A 13,048-nucleotide genomic window follows, 5' to 3' on the forward strand; every position below is an offset into this window, starting at 1 on the left:
TGTCCAACTGTTTGTGACCCCATGGACTGCAGCACGCTAGGCTTCCCTATCCCTCACTATTTCCAGATTTTGTTCAAACTCATGTCCATTGAGTCAATGATGCCATCCAACCATCTCATCCTCTGTCACTCTCTTGTCCTGCCCTCAATCTTTTCTAGCATCAGGATCTTTTCCAATGAATCAGCTCTTCACATCAGATGGCCAAAGCATTAGAGCTTCAGCTTCAATGTCAGTCCTTCCAATAAATATTCAGGACTGATTTCCTTTAGGATTGACTGGTTTGATCTCCTTGCAGTCCAAGAGACTCTCAAGAGTCTTCTCCAGCACCACAGTTCAAAAGCATCAATTCTGTGGTGCTCAGCCTTCAAAGTAAGGAGTTGGCTGCTAATTCTATAGTAATAAGGTTGTAAGTTCTCTTTGCAAGTAAATTTAGCCCCTTGGTAAGTTATCTTTTCCAGGCCTAATTTTAAAACCCTTTATTATTTTTTGTTGTAGTCCTTCTAGACTTTTCTCCCCCTAGGTCTATGTATGTGTTTACCCACGTATTTTTAAACTTTATTTTAGGATATTGGGATTACATTGTTTTGTAAATTTGCTTTTGTAAAAAGTGAAAATGTAGCCTGAATACATTTCTGCAGCACTGCAGGCCTCTGAACAGGTGATGAACTCTGTTGTAGGCTCTTCTAGAAGTCACGTTTCCGATCCCCATGTTACGGAACCCCACAAATGCCCCACAGTTTGCTGAGGAAGCCTGAATTGCCGTAAATGAGGATCCACTTCCTCAACCAGAGAGTTGACCTGCCGGTCACACTGAGGAGGAAAGGTGTACAACCCCAATCTTTGGGGTACCTCAGCCTTCAGCAGGGCCCCCTCTGCAGAAGCCATCCTACCTCAGGACTCTGTCCTGAGCATGTGTGCCCAAAGAGTGTGTGGGGCTTTCTTGCCACAAAGATAAGGAGGCACATGTTCACTTTCTGAATGTGGGTTCTGGGACTTCCCTGGTGGTCCAGTGGTTAAGACTCTATGCTTCCAATGCAGGGGGTGCAGTTTCGATTCCTGCTTCAGGAACTAAGATCCCATATGCTGGGGAGCTAAATAAATGAATGTGGGTTTTGTTTGCAACCGAACGTCTATTCTCAAATGACATGTTTCCTGCTCCCCGGAGTCATCTGCCAGCCGGATCTCAGGGGAAGGCCCCTAGGGCCCAGGTGCAGGCTGCAAGGATGCCCACTTGCAAGGCCAGGCCGGGCACCCAGAGGGAAGTGACTTGTCCGTGGCTGCGCAGTGAGTCAGCAGCTTGGCCCGGCTGCCCTGAGTGCTGGGAACCGGCCCGGGGCCCAGCACCGCTGCCCAAGCCTCTGACGTGCACCGTCTTGCTCAGGGCGGAAACCTCTCTTCCTGGGAAGGAGGGTAAAGGCCCAGGGGTGCCCGGGCTTGGAGGTGCCTCCTCTGCTAGAAACGGCCCAGTGACTTTGGGGTGACCTTTTCCTGTGCACTTCCCCTCGGTTCAGCTTGGCTGTGACTGTGCAGGACATGGTCTTCCTGTCTCCTCGATGTCGGGGAAGAGTATGCCCAGAGGGCAGGGCTCCCCCTCTTGCTGCCTGTGGGGCCTGGGGTGAGTCACTCACTTCCTCCAGCCTCAGTTTCCTTAGCTGGAAGAACAGGGATCCTGAAGACCCCCTCACGGGGTGAGAGGGTGGATCGAGATTCCAGGTTCTCATCAAATGACTCAAAGGTGGTGCTTAATAAATTCGCGCTTTTCTTTTGGCTTCATCCTGTTACTGCCCATCCGCGGACACGACTCACACTGGGGGCCCTTTTCCACAGTCCCTCCCAACCCTGGTCTGCACCAATCTGGCCTGGTGGACGGCGCCTGGGTGCACAACAATCAAAATACAATAGGGTCGCTGTGCAAATGCAACTTCAAGACAGGCTCCCTTATTTCCCTTTAAACTTGGACTCCAGGAGGCCCCCAGCACCCCCTACACACAGACATTCTGAGCTCCAGATTCCACCAGCCAGCCTTTTCTCTGACACTGCCACCCACCCTAACCATCACCCTCCTCCCAGCAGAAGCCCTTACTCAAGAGCCACCTGTCGCTGAGGCCTCCCTTCTGGTGCCCTCCTGACCTGTGTGCCTGTAGGCTGTCACCCACGGTCACACAGTGCCCTATGGACAGGGTTCCTACTCCTTGGGGCTCACCTCTAGCTCCAGCCTCCGAGAGGGGAGGGGTTGCATTGCTGTGATGGCTGGTTTAGGGAGAAGAGTGGACGCTTAGGGTTAGGTGTGAGGGGCCTAGGCTCGAAACCCAGCAGGTCACTTATTAGCTTGGGGACAGTAGGTGAGTTCTCTGACTCCTCTGAACTTCAGATGAGGGTATTGAAATAAGGTCTTAAGTTAGAGATGATCTTCACTGTGCTATTTTTTGAAGTCTTCTCTGTGTCTCATTCATTCCAGGGGTTCTACAAATACTCCTTGAATGGAGTAGCAGCCAGCATGCTTGACTGGGTTGTGTGCCAGTGATGGTCATGAACATGGTGCAAGCAAAGCTGTTCCTGGAGGCCTTTTTGGTTCCAGTCTGAGCTCCTTCCCCGAGTTGAAACCCTCAGCCCTTTCACAGACTCCCTCCTGTGCTACACGTTTGAAAAGTTTTCAGTAGCTGTTCACAATAGATCTGAGTGTGGGATTTCCGGGGACAAAGACCTGATGGCAGGGAGAAGGCAGCCCTTCTGGCACCCTTCCACCCAGCATTCCAGGTGTTTGAGCCCTGAGTTGATGTCATCACCAAAGACCACGATGGTGACCTTGGGCAATTTCCTTTCTCTCCCTGTTACTCATTCTCCTCAGCTGTACTGCAAGGTGGCTAAAGTGGGTACCCCTAGGATCCCTTCATCTCTGCTGTTCTACATCTCTGAGGAAAAAAAATCCTCCTTATCTCAAATAAAAGTAGTATTTTATTCTCAAATTTCAGATAGAATGACAGTAGCCATATGGGTTTCAAGGGATAGTAATTGCTGAGTATTGGTGGGTAGCATTAATTAACAAATTTGCTTCTGTAATTAACAGTTTACTTAACTCTTCATTTATCCTGTGTTCTGGGTCAGTGTGGCAGATCAAAGTTGGTTAAGAATGCTTTGTCACTCCTTGCCCTGAAAGGCATGTCTATTTTCCCACTCCCCTGATTCTGAGCTGGATCTAGCACTGCTTTGACCAATAGGACAATAGAATACAGTTCTGCTTTAAGAGGATTGTCACCTTCTATTTCCTACTGCTTGGAACCTGGTTGCCATGTTGTGAGGAAGCCCAAGCAACCATAGAGAGAACCCACATGGAAGGTCAGGGCTCCGAGTCAACAGTCTCAGCTGAGCTCCCAGCCAGCCACCAGCACCAGCGTACCCGCTAGCCATGCAAGTCAAGCATCTTTGAAGTGATTCCTTCAGCTCAAGTTGAGCTATTTTAGCTGATTCCATGTGGAGCAGAGACAAGCAGTCCATATGAACCCTGCCCAAATAGAACGATCCTGATTATTGCTATTTTAAGCCATTAATTTTGGAGATAGTTTGTTACCCAGCAATAGTCACTGAAACTTCAGAGTTAGTGCTAGTGTGGTGGTGGCGGTTCAGTTTTTCAGTTGTGTCCAACTCTTGTGACCCCATGGACTATAGCCTGCCAGGCTCCTCTGTCCATGGAATTCTCCAGGCAAGAATAATGGAGTGGGTAGCCGTTTCATTCTCCAGGAGTGCTGGTATATGGAAACCCAAAGATAAATTCATGTCTTAGCCTATGTTCCTTTTAAAACCAGAACCTAAGACAAAGGCTTGCTTGCAGCATATAGCTTCTTTGAGAAGTGTCCTCAAAAAGAAGAAATGAAGCCCAAAGGGGGAAGACAGAGGAGGAAAAGCCAATATTTAGGTGTGTCTCTGAGTTGTCCGCTACTGGGAGCAACTAGTGCTTCATCCCATGGGACCTTCTGAGAAGCCCCCATAGATGGTGTCTCAGAATGGTCTGCCTGAGAGATGAAAGGAAGAAGCATTTAGCCACAGGCCCCCTCCCCCCACTGGCTAGAGTGTTCTATGGGATCTTAGGGATCCCACACTTCCAGGACGTGCATGGTTCCTGACAGTGCCTCAGGCTGTGACAGGAGCAAAGTCCCGGGCAGAAAGCAGGGGACATTTGACAAACACTGGAGTAAGGACAGGCACTATGGAATGGACAAAATTGGCATGGAGCAGTTACTGTAGGCTTGGCTGGAATCTGAGGTGAGGCCCTGAGAATGAGAGGTGGCCCCACAAGAAACGTATGGGATGACACGTTTGAAGAAGCCGAACAGCTGGGGACCTTCTTAGCGCATGCGCCGTGGCTACTCCATGAAGTTGTCAGTCTCTCTCAGTTGCACCTGCAGGGTGGGGATAACTCTGGGCTTTGAGTCCCCATTACCAGCAACCTCCTGGTTCAGAGTTTGAAAGTGAGTCTCCTCAGGACACTAAGACGTCCAACTGGCTTTGTTCTGGAGGCAGTAGCTGCTGGCCCACGTTAGTGCTTCTTGCAAAGAATCTTGAGTAGCGCTGCCCACCTTTCAGCAACAGCCCTATCCTTTTGCTAGGGGAGTTCCAAAGCTTTTTTTTCACTCATCTGGCCTATTCACAAAAACGATAGAGGCATTTGGAGTCTTCCAGAAGAAAACACCTAAGGCCGGTTTACAGAAGAGACTCTTTCTAGCTGTACCACTTCCTTTGCACGGGGATCATGGAGGTGGCATTTCCAGATTGTGCTGGAAATCTGAACTCCACAGGAAGGACAGCCTCCCCAGAAACTCTTCTGAGATGATGGTGTCTGGAGAATACCATCTTTTTTTTTTTCCAATTGGAATGTAGTTGCTTTACAATGTTGTGTTGTGTACACTGCTGTACAACAGTGTGAATTAGCCATAAGTGTACATAGGTCCCCTCCCTCTTGGCTCTCCCTCCCACCCCACATCCCATCCCTCTAGGTCATCACAGAGCACCCAGCTGAGCTTCCTGCACTATACAGCCGCTTCCCACTAGCTATCTATTTTACACATGGTAGTGTCTACATGTCAATATTGTAGCAAGTTCAGAAAACTATGTCTCTGCTCTCATTCTGCCTTGGAACCTAGGCTGGGAACTACATGGCCAAGTTCTCAGAAGACTGGAGTAGGCGGGATCCTCAGATGGTAAAGAACCCACCGGCCAATGCAGGACATATAAGAGACGCAGGTTTGATCCCTGGGTTGGGAAGATCCCCTGGAGGAGGGCATGGCAACCCACTCCAGTATTCTGGCCTGGAGAATCCCATGAACAGAGGAGCCTGGTGGGCTACAGTCCATGGAGTCACAAAGAGTCAGACACGACTGAGTGACTAACACTTTCACTTTCAGAAACGTTACCAGGGTTATCTTGCTCCTCATTTCAAAAATGTGGGCACTGGGGATGGTCTCTGTTTCCTCAACCTTTGGAGCTGGTATGAAAGAACTTTACAGAAAATGTCAGAAAGTCCTTTGGAGGACATTTTAAAAGTACCATCACAGGGAGTTATAATAATAAAGCATGAATGGTTGACAGAAGTTTGGACTTAATGAATTTTATAGCAGAGATTACTGAATGAATAGGGTATGATGACATTGCTGTTGGGGTGAATGTTTTCTGAAGAGGGAATGATAATGATGGATAAACCCAGGTCAGGTCAGTTCAGTTCAGTCACTCAGTTGTGTCCGACTCTTTGCGACCCATGAATCGCAGCACGCCAGGCCTCCCTGTCCATCACCAACTCCCGGAGTTTGCCCAAACTTACGTCAGTTATGCCATCCAGCCATCTCATCCTCTGTCATCCGCTTCTCCTCCTGCCCCCCATCCCTCCCAGCATCAGAGTCTTTTCCAATGAGTCAACTCTTCGCATGAGGTGGCCAAAGTATTGGAGTTTTGGCTTCAGCATCAGTCCTTCCAATGAACACCCAGGACTGATCTCCTTTAGGATGGACTGGTTGGATCTCCTTGCAGTCCAAGGGACTCTCAGGAGTCTTCTCCAACACCATAGTTTAAAAGCATCAATTCTTCAGTGCTCAGCCTTCTTCACAGTCCAACTCTCACATCCATACATGACCACAGGAAAAACCATAGCCTTGACTAGACAGACCTTTGTTGCCAGAGTAATATCTCTGCTTTTCAATATACTATCTAGGTTAGTCATAACTTTCCTTCCAAGGAGTAAGCGTCTTTTAATTTCATGGCTGCAGTCACCATCTGCAGTGATTTTGGAGCCCCCCAAAATAAAGTCTGACACTGTTTCCACTATTTCCCCATCTTTTTCCCATGAAGTGATGGGACCAGATGCCATGATCTTAGTTTTCTGAATGTTGAGCTTTAAGCCAACTTTTTCACTCTCCTCTTTCACTTTCATCAAGAGGCTTTTTAGTTCCTCTTCACTTTCTGCTATAAGGGTGGTGTCATCTGCATATCTAAAGTTATTGATATTTCTCCCGGCAATCTTGATTCCAGCTTGTGCTTCTTCCAGCCCAGCGTTTCTCATGATGTACTCTGCATATAAGCTAAATAAGCAGAGTGACTTTAAAGGTCCAGGTTCCCACAGAAGAGACTATTCAGATTCTGTCCCCTGGCCCCTGAACAGTCTTCCGTCTAAGAGTGGATACTGTAGTCTGGCTGAGAGTCCAGAGTAAAAAGTGTGGCTTAAACCCAGGAGCCATCACACATGCAGGCAGAGGGGTGGTCTTGGCTACAGGGACCCTGCCTTTTGAGATAGTAGAGAAGACAAAAGCTCTCTTCTAGAGGTTGGAGCTCTGGATGCGTCTGTCATGACTTCAATCTCCACCCCTCCTCCCCCCACCTCATTAGTCAAGTGACCTTGAGTAATCATTTCACCTGTGTGAGCCTCAGTTTCTTCATCTGTCATGGGAGAAGCATTCCCTGCCTTGCCAGCTTCCTAACGTCAATCAAATAATGGGTGTGTGCTCCTTGGCTCAAACCACTGACAGGGTGGAGCTGCCTCCCAGGCGATTGGATTAAGGAGCAACCTCTCTTCTGTGTCTTCTGCTTCCCTTTGCATGGTGTCTTCCTTCTCTCAGCCTGGAATCTTAGCTGCTAGAATATCAGTCTCCTAGAATCCTTATAGCCTCCCACCAAAAGGGAGGGAACCCTGACAGCTCTAAGTGGAAAAACACCTGAATCAATCACCAGGGCTGGAGGTGTGGTAGGTGGGGTGATTAAAGAGCATTTTGATTGGTCTAGCTTGGGTCATGTGCCCATGCCTGGCCCAATCACTGTGGCCCAGCACAATGGTGTTCTAGTACTGGTCCACGTGTGAAATGTGCTCTTCCTTTGGCCAGGGAGGGAGGCATTAAGGCTAAGAGCCTCCATCAGAACCCTGTGGTTGGTGCAGGCAGCAGAGACCAGTTTTTCAAAGAAGTTGTTGATCTGGGCAGTCAAAACTGTATGTGTGCGCTGAGGCATAGGGCTATTTTGTAAGCCAATAGGTGCCAGGTCCCTGTAAAGTAATGTCAATATTTCTGTTGTTAGCCCTGTACCTGAGTTTCTGTGAGGATGACCAGGGACTGAGACCCTGCTCCAGTCTGAGTATCCTGGCCAAGAAGGTTGAGGACTTGATTTATCGCCTATTAATGAAAATTCCATGTCTTATTGATACAACAGTTCTCTCATTTAAAAACAGAGAACACTGTGCAAGTGCCTTTAAAGGACTTCTCCCATCGTGGTTTTCTTTTTCTACTCTATCCACACAGCTGTGTTTGGCTGAACTGGTGGTTTTGGGCAATGCTCTCAGGTCTACAGACATACAATGTGCCTGACACCGTGTGACGGTCTAAGAAGACATCACAGATGTACAACGGCTCCTGGCTCTCAAAGGAGTTGTAAGCTGGCAGGACTTGCAAACGAGGACCAGGAGTGCAAAATGGTGCAAAACAATGAGTGCTCAGGAGCTGCTGGAGTGGAGAAGAGCAGGGAGGCTGTGGGACTCAGGATGTCTGGGCTGGGGAGAGGACGACCCCTGCCTGTGGACTTCTCCCTACCCCCTGCCACTGCCAGGCCACCGATACTTGAAAGGCAGTAAAATGGGGAGGTGAAGAATATGACCTATGTCTAGACTCCCTGGTGTTTCTTAGCCCCTGCCCATCAGCTTCCTCATCTGTAAAATGGTGATGGTAATAACAGTACCCACTTCATAGGACTGTCATGAAAATAAAATGTTACTACACATCAAGTGCTTACAGGAGTACCTAGCACACAGCATGTGTTCAACTCACGTAACTTGTCATCATGTTACATCAAATATTTGCTTGTCGATTCACTGACTTTCTCTCGTCCCACCAGATTATAAACTTCATGAGCAGGGGCTCTTTTTTTACTGTTTGGTGCAGTATTCTCAAGGCTCAGAATAGTTGCTAGCACACAGTAGGTACTTACTAAATATCTGTGTACTACATACCTGATAGTTAATATTATACTTGGCTTGAATTATTTTAATAGCTTCCTTCCTGGTCTCCTCTCTTCCAGATTCTATATCCCTCCAATCATTTTGCTCTTACTCGAAAGGTCAGGGGTTTTGGTTTATTAAGCCTTCAACTAACTGGACAAGGCCCACCCACATTAGGGAAGGCAATTTGCTTTACTCCATCTGCAGATTCAAATCTTAGTCTCATCCAAAAAAAAAAAAACACCCTGTCAGAAACATGCAGAATAATGTTTGGCCAGGACTTTAGACAGTCTTTTGAGTTACACGCTGATGATACTAGAGCAGATTTTTGTCTTGTTTTCAGTAACACCGGTATGGTTCTCAGGGTGGTTGCTAAATGCAGAGAACCATTTGTATTAACCTTCTTGAAAAAGAGGAAGTCTAGATCCTTGCATTTTCCTAACTCACGCACTTTCTTGTTGAACTCATTGCTGTTATAGGTGTATTGGAAAACGAAAATGCAGTTGCAAATACCAAGATAAATAGTTGCAGGTTTACACCCTCCAGTAAGTGGCAAAGTTGCTGCAGCAAGTCTGCTCCAACTGCTCCCTCTGAGCCCTTCATCAAGATTCCGCCTTCGAGGTCCTGCACATCACGAATATACCCTTTGCCTGCCACTCCCGCTTCCCCACTGGCCTTCCGGTGGCCAGGTGGCCTCGTGACTCTTACAGGCCAGCCACCACCGGCTGGAGCAGCAACAGTCCATCCCTTTGCCCACCCCAGAGCAGGAGTCAGCTCTTCTGAGTTGCTTGTACCTGCCAGAATTCCAGCATCCCAGGGAGAGCCGCACACGCTGTCTTTTAGAGGGTTACACCAAGGCAGGAAAAGCTTGGGAAGGAGACAGAGGTCAAGCCTTGTCATCTTCCGGTTTTAGCGTCAAGTTTACTGAAAACTCACTCACTGCCCATGTGACTCACAAACCAGGAAGCTGGCAGGAGCTGGAAGTCCAAGTGGAGGGGTGTCAGTCTTGTCCTGGCTTCTCATACAGAGATTCTGAATAACACTCCACTGAACAGTGACCCATCAGGCAGGACTCCAGGACAATAAAAGTCAACCAGGACTGTCCTAGACCAACCGGAGCGGATGGTCACCTCACCTCTGGAACGCTTTATTCTTGGGCTCTCGGGGATGATTCATCTCTCTCTGAGGATGTTAGTGTGGGAGTGGGCCTTCCACTCTGGCCAGCAGGTCTCCCACTTGACAGGAGGGAGCGCTGGGCTCAGAGACAGAAAGGACATGGACAAGGTCACAGATGCCAACAGTGCTGGTGCAGTGCTGGGTCTCTGGCCTCCAGGATGGTGCCTGTTCCCCTGTCTCAGGCTAAACAAGATGGATTCTCACAGAAGGAAGTGTTTTCCAGAGGTGTGGGCTCTGTGCCCTCCAGCAGGAAAGCCGGTGGGTACAGCAGGCTGCATGTGGTAGATCCTCAGAGAGGAAGGGGTCCCAGCACCTGTTTCCCTGACGGTGCTGCAGGGGAAGCACCCCACTGAGGGACAGGACCACCACCCTCCCTCTTACCTGTTGAGACCTTCTTGGGGCTGTTGTGTTGTTCATGTCTGTTGTCTGAGCTCAGACTTAGTCACCAGTGGCGTCTGACTGGCCTCATGGGACAGCCCTCTCCCACCCTGCAGGGAAAATCTATTTGGATTGGATTTTCAGGAGGTGAAAGGTGGTATCCAGCAAGAAGATACAGAACATGCAATAAGTGTTGTGTCTTCCCCGTCCCCACCTCCTTCACCCACGTAACTCAGTTACACATGAAACAGACATTCAACAAGTTCTGCAGCCAGGACTTCCGTGTGTTTCTTTTAATCACTAGAGATCTCTGACCTATTGGGTGCCGAGTGCATCACATAATCCTTTCATAAGTGAAAATGGCTCTTCCTCAATCAGAGTGTTCAGACCGTAGACATCAGGGGCCTTCTACTTCTTTGCTTTTGCTTTCTTCCCTTTGTGGGTTTTGGACAACTTAAGAGCTTCGTCTTGGCCTGGCTGACCAGCAATGGGGACCAAGGGAGGGATGGGAGCGTTGAGGTTTAGAGTCTTCTTCTGAAGTTTCAGGTCCAAAATATCAAAGGTTATCTGTATCTCATACTGCAGCAGCTCCTTGAGGCACTCGATCTGGATGTGAATGGCCTCAGTGATGAGTTTCTCTAGCTCCTGCAAGAAACAGAACGTGGCTGGTAAACAGGGCCTGGGGAAAGCTGAGGCCACCTGCAGGCAGAGTCCCACCTCAGGTGCCTCTCCTCAACCCAGCTGTCTCCTTTCTCAATATGCTGGGATCTTCCATTCCCTGCTCCCCAGACCTACTCTCTGTCCATCTCCACCCTACTCTATGCCCCAGGAGGCTGACTTTTAAGAGCTGCATCAACCAGCTCCCTTGACCTGTCACTACCGACTGGGTTCAGCCAGTGGGAGGCCCTGGCAGGAGATCGGAGGGCGGGGAGAGGATGAAACCACCATGGCCCTTCCTCCATCCCCCAGGCCTCCATGAATGCCAGCTCTGCAGGCAGACAGGGCACTGCGGAAGTCTATGGTGGTTTGGAACCTGGGGGCTCCTTTGGTGGAATCTGTGCTAGAAAGAACTTGGACTTTGGGGTCAACCAGGCCTCAGTCCAAATGTAAACTCGGCCACATGCCAGCTCGGGAACCTTGGGTTAAATCAGTTAAACTCTCTGAGCCTCAGTCATCTCATCACTAAAATGGGGGATTGAATACATCTGAGGGATGTTTCATGAAACATGTGCACAAAACCTGTGCCCTCCTGTGCCCTCCCAAGGGTGAGGACCCCAGGGTCCCGCCCGCGGGTTCTCTTGGAGGGAAGGGACATAGACTGGGGCAGGAGAGCCTCCCCCTGCCCCACGGGCCCCTCTCACTTCTCTGTTCAGAGTCTGGTGCCGCCGCCCAGGCAGCTGGGAGAATGTCTCCTGCAGCAGGTGCTGCTGCTCTAGGCGCAGGGCCCCCTTCAGCAGCAGCATGTTGGTCTGCTTCTGCACCTCGGCCGTGCTCAGCTCCTCCAGCTGCTGCTCGTGCTTCCAGACTTCCCGGTCCTTGCCCTCGGCCAGTGGGAGCGGCTGGGGCGGCGTGCACACCTCCAGGTTAGTAACAGTCAGGTTGACATCCTGGTCCTGGCCCAGCACATACTGGTAGAGTTTGTAGTGGCGGATGAAGGTGTTGTGGAAGTAGTCGCACAGGGCCAGCAGGTGGGTGGTGTTGAACTGCCCCTGGTAATCTCTGAGCTTGTTTCCCAGGATTGTCACGGCCTCGGTGATGGAGCAACCTGGGGGCACAGAAGGGCTGGGCAGCAAGTATGAACCAGACCAAAGTGGCAGGGATGGCTGATCAATATGTGCTCACCCCAGAGTCCATGTCCTATGAACGGTTGTATGTCACCAATTTTTAGCTCGAGAAAGCCATGGAGTGTATCATGTTTCCCTTTTTCCCTTGGCTCCTGGGAAGGTCAGGGGGCAATTTTATACAGTAACTTACATTTATCCTATTTTTTTCTTATATGATTATCCCACTCCTTGCCTATATTTTGACATTTAGCTCTTGTTTTAAAGGCTGATTTCAGCTATGCTTTATGCTGTTTCCACTTCAGACCCTTCAGGAAGGAGGTGAGAGTATAAAAGAGATTCTGATATGAGTGGAGCGTGAGATGGTTGCAGAGACAGGGACATTATACTGGCCACTTGGGTCACTGACTTAGGCAAGTATTGTTTAGACCATGTAGAGATCAGCTCTGAGGGTAGCACTGGGCAATGCTCCTTGGAGGATAAGCCATCTTCTCCCATCTTCTTCCTTTCACATCTCTCTCTTTTTAATTTGTTTACTTTTCAGCTGCACTGTGTGGCATACAGGATCTTAGTTCCCTGACCAGGGATCGAACTCATGCCCCCTGCAATGGAAGAACAGATTCTTAACCACTGGACCACCAGAGAAGTCCGCCTTTCATGCCTCTTGCTCACAACTCCATCAGAGGCTCAGGGTAAGAGTGTGGTCAGGAGGGCAAGACTCTCCCCAGCATATGATTGCATCTCAAGACAGAGGTGGTTCAGTAAAGGGTCTTGCTGAGTGAGGTGCATGCCCTGTGGACAGATCTCTGGCAGGGAGAGGACAGGACAAGTGACAGAGAAGGACCCTGGACCCTCATATGGATGCCACCACCAGGGGCACCGTGAACTCAGCCGTGTCTCTCTCGCCCCCTGTCTCAGTGTCAGCTCTGCAGGACAAGAGCTTGGGCACAGACAGGGGTATTCCACAGCTCCCTCTATGAAGATGGAGACCAGGTGCTGCACACAGGGAGCCTGGCTTTTCTCCTGGGGTGGAGGCCAGCCTGCTTGCAGATGCCCCCCACCTGGTGACCACCCTCTTCAGGGCCCTGCCAGAGTACCCCTGGGGCCTTCAGGAGGGGCTGTCTCTGCCCGGCCCATAGGGCTGTTTTTCAAGCCCTCCCCACCCGCTGATTCTGCCTTCACTTTGGCTCCTCAGTCTTGGCTCTGCATGAGTGTTTTTACCTTAACTCTCCCCAGAGTCTGAGAGAGC

At 49.7% G+C, this 13,048-nt stretch overlaps 1 protein-coding gene across 1 annotated transcript in view; it reads right to left on the bottom strand.

Moving 5' to 3' along the window:
* Positions 1–10,291: 10,291 nt before the first annotated feature.
* C8H8orf74 (chromosome 8 C8orf74 homolog) overlaps positions 10,292–13,048 on the bottom strand; it is a 30,917-nt gene continuing 28,160 nt past the window's right edge. Inside the window, exons 3-4 of the mRNA XM_019965645.2 lie at positions 11,380–11,783; positions 10,292–10,663 (exon numbers count right to left, since the gene is read on the bottom strand). Coding sequence (XP_019821204.2) covers positions 10,427–10,663; positions 11,380–11,783 — 641 coding nt within the window. The 3' untranslated portion in view covers positions 10,292–10,426. The remainder of the gene's footprint in view (positions 10,664–11,379; positions 11,784–13,048) is intronic.

The sequence above is a fragment of the Bos indicus genome, chromosome 8, assembly GCF_029378745.1.
Source record: "Bos indicus isolate NIAB-ARS_2022 breed Sahiwal x Tharparkar chromosome 8, NIAB-ARS_B.indTharparkar_mat_pri_1.0, whole genome shotgun sequence".
Taxonomy (NCBI): Eukaryota; Metazoa; Chordata; class Mammalia; order Artiodactyla; family Bovidae; genus Bos; species Bos indicus.